Source organism: Megascapheus bottae, chromosome 10 (genome assembly GCF_031878675.1).
Source record: "Megascapheus bottae isolate mThoBot1 chromosome 10, mThoBot2.hap1, whole genome shotgun sequence".
NCBI classification, from domain to species: Eukaryota; Metazoa; Chordata; class Mammalia; order Rodentia; family Geomyidae; genus Megascapheus; species Megascapheus bottae.
In genome coordinates, this window is record NC_143518.1 from 36044433 (window position 1) to 36055175 (window position 10743).

The 10743-nt window shown below is 39.8% G+C and overlaps 1 protein-coding gene across 1 annotated transcript; it reads right to left on the minus strand.

Moving 5' to 3' along the window:
• Positions 1-4478: 4478 nt before the first annotated feature.
• Fcer1a (Fc epsilon receptor Ia) lies at positions 4479-10421 on the minus strand. Its single transcript, XM_090341614.1, has 5 exons — positions 10367-10421; positions 9935-9955; positions 8636-8890; positions 6318-6575; positions 4479-4663 (listed from the first exon to the last, which is right to left on the minus strand). The coding sequence occupies exons 1-5, from the start codon at positions 10419-10421 to the stop codon at positions 4491-4493; spliced, it is 762 nt and encodes a 253-aa protein (XP_090197740.1). The 3' UTR covers positions 4479-4490.
• Between the last annotated feature and the right edge of the window lie 322 nt (positions 10422-10743).

Sequence of the window (10743 nt, forward strand, 5' to 3'; positions counted from 1 at the left end):
TCAGGATTGTGTGTTCAGTCATTTTTACATATATGTATATAATTTATATATTTATATTATTTGTAACTTACATATTTATGCTAATTCTATGGTGCCTTTCATTTTGTGATCAAGAAATGCAGACTGGTTGAATTGAGTGTGAAAGCAAGGAGCTTCCTTTTGCTGCAGCCCCCTTTGTCTGTTTCCTGCTGCAGCACAGTGAGAATGAACAGGCACACACAGAGGAAGCATGGGTGGAGGTGTGTCTCTGCACTGCTCCACCCTGAGGGCACTCATACACAGTGACACAGAGCTGTCCACATCATGAGATTCCTTTGCGTTCTTTATACCAGTGTAGTGACACACAGTTTTCAATAGGCCTGTAAAACATCACAACCCATGATTGTTTGACTCGTGACTCGGGAGGTGTGTGTGTGCTCTCCACATGGCTGTGGTGTTTTAGGAAGAACTTGTCATTGTTGATGAGGCTGTCGGAGAAAATACTTTCAGCCATTGAAGTATTTGAGGGATTCCCTATGCTTCTCTGTCTGTGGCTCGTGTGTGTTTGTGTTTTGATACTATCTAAATCCTACCACAACCTAGAATCATCAAAGCCTTGGAATGAACAGGCCTTCTCACGGACTGGAATTATAGAATGAAATGTTGGAAAGCAGCAAGGAAGAAGAGAAGAAACTGTCTACAGTTCTGAGACACCCACATGAGAAGTCAGATTGGAAAGAGAGCATGCTGAACAGTTCTATGTGACTGGTTTTTTTTTTAATGTTTACTACAGTATGCAAGAGAATAGAGGACAGAAAATGCCAAACGAAAGGGGAGTGCCTTCCATAAGGTACACCTAAACTTTCTGAAATAATGTTACAATCATTGCAACATCTACAGTTCTTGCTAATGGACAACAGACTAACAGTTCATTTGCAAACTTAGCAGGAATATCCTAAAACAGCTGTGGTAAATTTTCCAAATATTCTTGAGTTCAAAACAGCATTTCCTGTCTGCGCCTCAGAGAAAATCAAAGTAGACGTTGTGGTGCAAGAAAGGTTCTTCCTTGTGTCCTTCACTCTGCTTGGGGAGCACCCAGCCATACCTGGAGTCAAATAATGTGGAGCATCTAGACTCTTCTAGGTCCAGTGACAGGAAACTGCATAGGCAAGCGCTCATTTGTGAGAGAGTCACCTGTGCATCTGTGTGAAGGTTAATATGAGCTGCTTTGTAGAAAAAAATTAAAGGAAAAGAAAAAGAAAAAAGAACCTGGCGTGTTAAAAAAAAAAGGATAAAATTGCTCTGTGTCTAATTTACCATAATGAGAGATGGTCAAACCCAACTCAAGATTTTTTTTTTTTTTTTTTGGTGAATCATGGGGCTTGAACTCAGCCTGGGCACTGTTGCTAAGCTCTTCAGCTCAAGGCTACCAACCTACCCTTGAGCCAAGCCCCACTTCCTGTTTTCTAGGTGTTAACTGGAGATAAAAATCTCAGGTTCTTTTGTGCCTGGGCTGGCTTTGAACCTTGATCCTTAGATCTCAGCCTCCTGAGTAGCTAGGATTACAGGCATGAGACACTGCTCCATGCCTGGCAAGATTTTTTTTTCCTGTCTATTCTTTTGAATCCGGTTCAGAGATATTGAGTAAAGTCTTAAAGGTTCAATGAAATAACCATGTCCGTACTGAGTGAACGGTTCAGTGGGTGTTGGAGTCCACTGCTACATTACATCCTGCAGGCTCCACACATGCTTCCCGCGAGTGCTGGGAGAAGCTTGGCTCTGGGTTCTCAGTGAGTTTCCTTCAGGAAATGTTTTTCCTGAGAAGCTTTTTTCATCCAGTTCATCTGTCTTTTTTCAGAATCCTTTCCTCCCAATGATTTGCTTATTTCAATGTATTTCCTGACTTTGAGATAATTATGAAGAACTCTTTAAGATCCAGAATTTATGTCTGAGGATAGATCAAAGGTTTTACTGTTCACATGGTAAATCAGAGGTAACTTTTTGTCACCTCTATAATATACTCTTTCTCTGACATAGATTATATAAGTGTTTAATATATATATACCATATATAATTACATATGCTTATATATAATCTATATGATTTATATATGTTACATATATTTGAATAAAAAGATCAGTTTATGAATGGCATACCTTGCAGAACCATATGGAATTTCTTATTTCTTGCTCCCCATTCCTCTTGGGATAAAATATGAATGATTCCAAGAAGAAAAAAAGCAAAAGTAGACACAAGTCTGAAACAAATTTGGAATTCAGATAGGCAGAAGAGTACAGTGAAGAATCTACGGATGTGTGCAGCTTGGAATGTAGCAGGTAGCCTGGAATGCAGCAGGTGTGGTCACTGCTTGGGGCAAGCCCCTGAGCATCTGTGCCTGGGGAAGCATGACCTGGACTGGGACTGAGAGGGCAATGAGTGACCCCTGTGTGCCCTGGAGGGACCCCAGAGACTACCTTGCCCAAACCCCTTTTTGTAAAAAGAGAGTAAAATCTTAGAGCTTGGCAAGTCACCTCTATCAATGCCACCTCGAATTGATCTTCCATATTTCTGCTCTGGTCAAATTCTCACAACACTTGGTCTGGGATGAGGACAGAATTGGAGGCAGCCATGAATTGTGACACTTAAGACCCTAAAACCCTTTGAAATTGGACCTCAAGTTGGTCGGTCCTCCACTTCCTAGACACACCAAGTACCTCTCTGTCTTTAATGCTGAGTCCTTTGGCTGGCCTTATACCCATTCCTGCAATAAGGGTGGCTTGTTCTCTAGCTGAATGCCTGTGTGCTGATACATGGTAGAAAAGTATGTGACTGAAGATATCCTTAGTAAGTGCAGTGGGAAAAATGTAATCCCAAAGCTGTGACCTGCTATAGCCCCAGAATAGAAGTAGGAAGGAATTTCCTGGCACAGCACCAGGGAAGCCTCTTGGGGGATTCTTTCCTACTATTCCCTGAGTAATCTCTTTTCAACCTTGGGCTCTTTACTCAAAAAGCCTACTCACAAGCTACTTGCTCGGCATCTAGTAATGCTTTATCTCGGTGAAGAAAGCAGAAGCAAACACAAGAGATTAGGAAGGAGCTTCATAACAGCCACTTGTCTTTAGAAATGAGAAAGAGAAAGCTCAACTGATTGTTCCTTTATGTTCGTTTCTCTGAAGATTCCTTGGAAAAAGTAGAATTGAAAAACAAATTTATCCCTATGATTTTTTTTTGTCCCAGATATACTTTTCTTGATCCAAGCTGTTGTACGGGCCATCTGACATCAGTGAGTAACCAGAAACTCATGCCCACCAATGGCAACATGATCCTGTCTCCTGGACACACTTCCTCAGTCTCCAGTTGAGTGAGTTTTTTGGACCATGATAGTAACAGAGGTAGACGGGTTTCTCATCTGGGCTAGTCTTTTAGAAACAAAGTATTTGACCCATGTTGTTAGAAGAAGATATTCTCAAATCACAAACCTACACAGTAGAAGAGTCCAGATTTGGTATGGTTTAGTTTCTTTCCAATGGTTGTTTTTGTGTTTGCCTGTTTGTTTTCATGGTAAAAGGGTTATAACTTGGGACCTCACCCTTAGTAAGTACATTATCACTTGAGCCTTATCCCCGGCCCTTTTTGCTTTGATTCTTTTTCAGATAAGGTTTGCACTTCCTATCTTTGCCTCCCAAAGGTTTTGACTTAGACATATATGCCCACATGCTCAGCTCTAATGGATAACTTTTTATTCCATTCACTTTGTAAGACAGATTTGGACTTTCAACAAACAGTATGAAGACATGAAATGAAAGGGAAAATAAACAAACAAAAAACTATCTGGACCCTTTGCCTCATAGCTCATTCAATCTGACACGATAGTCAGAGATATGTTCTGATGACAATTGTTTGCTGGAAAAACCTCCAAAATGCTTAAGAGGTTCTGTTGACATAGAATATAAAAAAAAATGAGAGCTACGGGAAAGATGAATCAAATCACACACAAATCCTGGACCAAATTTCTTCCCTAATATCCTGTGACTCAAGACTAGCCACATTGCTGTCAAGAACTAAAAGCTTGAAGTAAGTTGAAGACAGAGCAAAGAATTGCCTCTCTTTAGTGTCCTCTCATTGCTAGCTCTTGCTTATAACGGTTAAGAGATGACATTTGAAATCCAGATCCTAATTGTTTTTTCTACAAGAAGAAAAACAAACTAAAAGTTTTGAATCTCTGAAAGTATCTTGTTACCTAGTTTCGTGTTTCTTTTGTTTAAATTATTCCGTCTATTTTACAAACATTTACATAAATCTACTCATTTCTTTACATATTCCACCAATGTTTATTGAATTCTATTATATGCTACTAACCAGTTACAGTTGGTTTAATGAAGCAGATCCGCACATCTTTGAGTATAGATTTCTCCATGTATATTAAAAACCATATTTGACATTTGCAAAGCTATTGAAGAGGCTATAAAATATTGCAAGGTTAAAATTTTTTTCTTGTGCAATGACGTTAGCTACTTTGAGGAGTGGATTTGAGTGAGTTTGCCACTTTTTCTAGTCTCCTGAATCATCAAGACTGTTTTGAACTGCTCCTTGGTTGAGAACATTAACCCTGTGTCCACAGCAAATAGCACAGCCACCAACGATGGAATAATAAGTTGTAGCCAGGAATATTTTGACTGGTAAGCTGGAAAGGAATATAGATGTAAAAGAAACATAATTCATATAAACAATTGAAGAATGAGCAGTATATCTTCTTATGAGAGGAGCCAAGCATGGCCTCTCATCTAGGAACAAAGAGAAAATACTCAAGAGACTGAGTTTTACAATTGAGCCTTCCAAGAGTGCTAAGGAAAGCTAAGGCTAAATATTCCCCAATAACTCCTGTTCAGCTGTTTGTCTATCCATTGTTACCAAGGGAAAGTTAAAGGAGAAAATGACTGCCTTCTTGGAGCTAAAATAAGTAGCATCCACAAACAATCTAGAAATAGAGACAGAGAGCTTAGGGGGTAGGGCAGGGAGGGGGACACCAGTGTCTTATTTCTTATTATTTCTTACATGGCTACGGAGTGAAATAGAGATATTGGAATGGTTATGTTGCTTTTGGATGATTCTCTTATGATGCCATTATTCTATTTACATAGCGCTGATTTTTTTTTCTTCTTGTCCTAGAGTTATAGAGTCTAGAATGTCTCCATTATAAGTCACCCAGGGATGATCTAAACCAGTGGATCTCAACCAGGCTGGCTTCACTTTACTGTCCTTTAAAGAGCTTTGAAAGAATTGTATGTCCATATTTCACCTTGAATCATTTAAATCAGACTCCAGAGCGGTGAACCATAGACATTAATATTTTTTGAAGTTCATTAGATGATTCTGGTAGGATCTAGAATAATTTCTACCTTTACTTTATGTATAAAGACACTGAAAGTCCAGCAGCAAGTAACTAGCAGTTTGATCTCAAATTAGAGCTTAATTCTGACTTTTGCTTATGTGCTTTTGCAGAGAATATTACAAACAAGGCCAAAACACAGCATCTAATTTTTCCCTTGCAAGGCAAACATTATAAAGGCACTCCCTCTTACATGACATTTGAATAGAGTATTTTTTTTTTCTTTTAAGCCACAGAGGCAGTTCATCAGCCTGCTCTCTCCTCATCAAGCATGCAGCTTACCGACTGTTTGATTTTCTTCCCCAGCCCCCTAACCTAGAACAGAATCTTCAAGCTTTGCACATCCCTTGTTACTTCAACTTTGAAACTCACTTTCCATTTGATGAATAGGAGTGCTGTCCTCAGGGACAATAGGTAAGTTTGAGATCAAAACAGTAATCACAATCTATTATGCCTGGACAGTGCTTAATAGTTTACAAAGCCACTTAACAAAATTACCTCATTAATCTTCATAAAATTCCATAGTGTAGGCAGTATTACTATTAGCATTTAACAGATAAGGAATTTACAATCGAGACAGACAAGGCACCTAGGTCTCTTCATTGCAAGTCTGGTAGCATCTCCAAGCTAGTCACATAGCCCTGCAGCTCCATTCTGATGGCTGCAAACACTGATATTCTCTCTGCCTTCCCCACTGTGAACTATTTTTTCCTGAAGAATTTTACCTTCTTTGTGCCAATACTGGAGCTTGAACTCAGGGCCTGGGTGCTGCTCCTTAGCTTTTCTTTGTTCATAAATGGTGTTCTTCCATTTGAGCCAGCTCCACTTCCAGCTTTGTGCTGGCTAATTACAGCTAAGAGTCTTAAGGGACTTTCCTGCCCAGGATGGCTTCAAACTAAAAGCCTCAGATCCCAACCTCCTGAGAAGCTAGGATTACATACACACTCACCTTTTACCACAGTAATTCTGAGGCTTTCAGAGTGATAGGGCAGCCGCCGCAGGCTGCCATTACAGTGATAGGTGCCGCTGTCATTCAGTGAGGCACTGGCGATGGTGATGTTTGGGCTATGATACACGTACTTGAATGCTACATCGTCCTTGAAATAGATCACCTTGTAGACATTCCAGTTATTCCAGCCATGGCACCTGATGAGGAGGGGCTCACCTTCCATCACTATCTCAGATGATGCCTGAAGGAGCAGCCAGTCTGAAGAGCATTTTTTATGTTATTAATTTAACAATGAACAGAAGGAGGGAAGATGGGGAGAAAGTATGGATAAGTGATAGATAGATAGATAGATAGATAGATAGATAGATAGATGCATACATACATATACATACATAGAAGAGATTATGTTTGAAATGTCAGAAACCACAGATTATCATTCATTTATATCTTGACTCATAAAGCCAGTAACAATGGGCAAAAGTAAGCCAGACATCCATGGCTAAGACCTGGAATCCTAGCTACTCAGGAGGCTGAGGTCTAAGGAAAAGGTTCAAAGTCAGCCCAGTTATGAAAGTCGATGAGACTTTTATCTCCAAATAACCACCAGAAAACCAGAAATACTGCTGTGGTTCAGGTGCTAGAGTGGAAGCCTTGAGCTGAAGAGCTCAGGGACAGCACCCATCCCAGAGTTCAAGGGGGAAAAAAAAGGCTTAGAGTCTGTCTCCTGTTCCGATGAATCTTCTCTCCCTTTTCTCCAGAAAAGACAGTCTGGTGCCATGAAGTCTCACACGCCTCTTCTGAGCCTATGAATGAAAGGCCCCGAGCCCAGAATTTCTGGGCTCTATTCACAAAACTTGAAGTTATAATTTAGGAGAATCTATTTTGTCCTCTCTTACCTCAGAGAAGCTTCTTAGCTCTGCTATTAACCTCAGTCGTTTCTTAAAAGATGCACAGAAATTTTAATCGATTATTTGTTTGATTCTTTATTTAGTTTCCTCTTCTTTCAGGAAGTTGGAGGTAATATCTTGTTATTGTACTTCCAATGGCTGACATGACACTAAGGACTACACAGATGCTCAACAAATGTTTCTCAGTAATGGGTCAGTAAAAGACCAGAGTCAGGTTCTAAGGCTAAGGTCATAGTCAAAATTGTAAAACGTTCATGATAGGAGAATTTTGCATGGGGACATCATGGTTGACTCGTGCAAGTATACTTGGTTCAGGAGATACCTTTACAGTCTTCTTTTGAGTCTATTGCAAGAAAATAAACTATTCAACACTGCTTTAAATTTGTACTTGGATCTTGCATATGAGTGTTAAAACACTTTCTTTCGGGGCCAGGAGTTTAGCCTAGTGGTAGAGTGCTTACCTACCTTGCACGAAGACCTGGGTTCAATTCCTCAGTACCACATACATAGAAAAAAGCCGGAAATGGTGCTGAGGCTCAAGTGGTAGAGCTCTACCCATGAGAAAGCCCAAGGACAGTGCTCAGGCCCTGAGCTCAAGCCCAGGACTGGCAAAAAAACAAAACAAAACAAAACTTTCTTTCACTTGAAAGGCCTCTGTAAAACATATCCACGACTGTTCCACTCAAAAGAAATCATTCGTTTGCTCTTTCAACTTTTATGAATGAATCCCCATATGCCTCAATATGTTGTGCTCGTTGTTGGCCAGGGGGAGAATGATAAAGATTATACACACCTAAGAATTGTGTTCAATTAACAGTAGCTATCAAGAGGAACATGTCCAGCAGCTTTCCTAATAACCCTAATATTCAGGTCATGGCAGGCAGATTGTTCAGAGCAAATCTTTAAATCAGATCTTTTGAGGCTAGTCCAGAATCACATGTTATGGTAATATCCACATATCCATCATATCATTTGTCAACACAACCTACATCTATATTAAGCAGAAAAGATAGAGGGAAAATAGCAGAAATATATTGGAAGATGACTGGGATATTGAAAGTTGGTTTTAAAGGAGTGGGTTCTGGAAGAGAGAAGAAGCTGCACACCATGGTTCAAACCCGCAACTGTAGCATAGATAAGGCTGAGGCAGGAGGATCTTGAGTTTGAGGTCTCTACACTACATAGAAAAACACTGTCAAAAAAAAAAGAGGAGGAGAACAAGAAGAAGGAAGATGATGAAGAGAAAGAAAAAAGAGGAAGAAGAAGAGGAAAAGAGATGAAGATGTTTAAATGAGAAGTTCTCAGTCTCCCCCAGGGGCTCTCAGTCTCTGAATAACTTCTTTTCGCCCCATCTTCTGATGAACCATTCCTCACTTGGGAGAGAGATATTTCCAAATCAGATAAACTTACCACTGAACACTTCCAGGTACACAGGTTCACTTTGATAATGCCCATTGGCCCGACATTTGTATTTCCCGCTGTCTTCATAGCTGGCATTCATGATGTCCCAATATGGAGTTGTCACCTTGGAAATGGTACCGTTGTGCATCCACTCTGTGGGGCCATCTTCAAGGGCATTGTTCCCATTACAAATAAGAGTCACATTGTCTCTTCTAAATATTCTATTCCATGGTGGCTTCAAAGTCACTACAGATTTCTGGGTGGCTTAAAGAAGATAAAATTATGGAAAGAGATAATGAAGTAAAAAATAAAATATCTTCAGAAACCACTTAGGCTTACAAGCACAAAAATGCCAATAGCCAATTAATGGTCAGTTTCTCCTTTTAATGTTAATTATTAGCTATAGGGTGCTGTCTTAATCTTAAGGAAGGCATTAAAAAATAGAGTCTACTGTGTTGTGTCCCTAGGGAACTCGGGACCTCCTGGTGAGAGAACACAAATTAATTTGGTAAATGATTTGGAATACTGCACTGTATTTGTCTTCATTCAAATTTTAGTATCCATGAGAACTGAAATCTCTTGGCAGGTAGAAAAAAATTGTCATCCTTGATTATTGCTCAGTACAGTGATATCAAAGACTTCACAAGTTCACCAAGAACTATCACTAAAAAAAAAACAAAGTGTTCATTAAAAACTTATTGGGTACGGTAGATGCAGGAATAGTGAATAATAAACTGAACTATTTGAACATTTCCAAGATCTAAATTTTTATGGCTATTTGAATGTAAGCACATAAAGAATACAAAACTTGTGTCGGTCTAGAATGGAGCAAAAGAACATGATGCAAGTGTGAACAGAAAAGAAAGTAGTTGGATAGCAAAATGGGAATATAATGAAAGGAGAAATTCAGATCCCAAGAACTTATGTTTGAGTCTAGCTTTTGTTTTCTATGCCTCCTTCAAGGCATGTAGTGTGTTTAGCACTCTTCATTATAAAATCATAAATAATAATAATGATGATGCTGATGTGAACTTGAATGAGAGTATGAAGCCTGAAAGGGAGGCTAAATCACAGAAAATGTATAGCCAAGGTGGCTATTGCCTTAAACTCAAGAGGAAGATGACTTGAGGAGGTGTTCAATGATATGTGAGAAATTCTTGAACAGGAGAAAAGTAGAAAGACAGCAGGTGGAAATGGAAAGTGAGCTAGCCAGGGAGGGGAAGAAGTGATAGGATGAAAGAAGGCAGTGAGGAGAAAGCAGTTCTAAGACATGCTGAAATGCTGAGGGAATGTAGACAGAAGACTCACCTGCCAGCATGCCATCTGGAGCTGCAAAAGTCCAGAGAGGAGAAGTTAACATCTCTGCCAAGTCTCCTGAGTCTCCAGACTACTGAGAACTGTATATTGGGATGAATCCATACCTAAGGAGTTTAAAGGACTAAGCCTCTTCTCAAAAAAATTGACGTAGAGAAGGAATTTCTCCCATGTCTTGACCCTCCTTCTTTAACACAGAGTTTGTACTCTGGGAGATGCCAGAGGCTTGCAAAGAGCTAAGTTCTTAGCTCTGGTTCCCCATTATGTGTTGTGCATTCCCATCTCTTCTCTTCCCCCAGAGTCCCTGAAAAATGATCCATGAAAAAGTCAACACCAAAACTCTCATAGTTCCCACCCAGCTGTTTTCGAGATCCATTTGTGTTCCCCCGCGCCCCACCCAGGGTAAGTAGTTATACCTCTACTTACAGAAGAGCAGCAGAGCCATCCACAGCAGTCCAGACCACACCCTGGCAGTAGCCATGTCCTCTCTGCTGTAAGGTGCCAACTGGGCTAGAGAGATCTATGCCTCCAGAAATAGGCTTGAAACCAAAAAGGAGAAGGAAATACTATTTTTTTGGTATCATATCTGGCTAACTCATCAGCCATGCCTCTTTCTCCAGAGATAATATATATATATATATATATATATATATACATATATATAGCTGAGCGATTTTTTATTGACCCACTTCACTTTGCTCCTCACATACACCGGGAATCTGGTAAAGATTGCATCACAATGTCAATCACTGAAAAACTGTTCAACTTGCAACTTAGAAAAATAATACAAGTGACAGCAGAAC

Coding starts and splice junctions, on each gene's coding strand:
- Fcer1a (XM_090341614.1), bottom strand. CDS start 10,421: ATGGCTACTGCCAGGGTGTGGTCTGGACTGCTGTGGATGGCTCTGCTG. Junction 8,891..9,934: donor TCCAGATGGCATGCTGGCAG/GTGAGTCTTCTG, acceptor ATCTTCTTTAAG/CCACCCAGAAATCTGTAGTG. Junction 4,664..6,317: donor CAGAATTACTGTGGTAAAAG/GTGAGTGTGTAT, acceptor ATTCCTTTCCAG/CTTACCAGTCAAAATATTCC.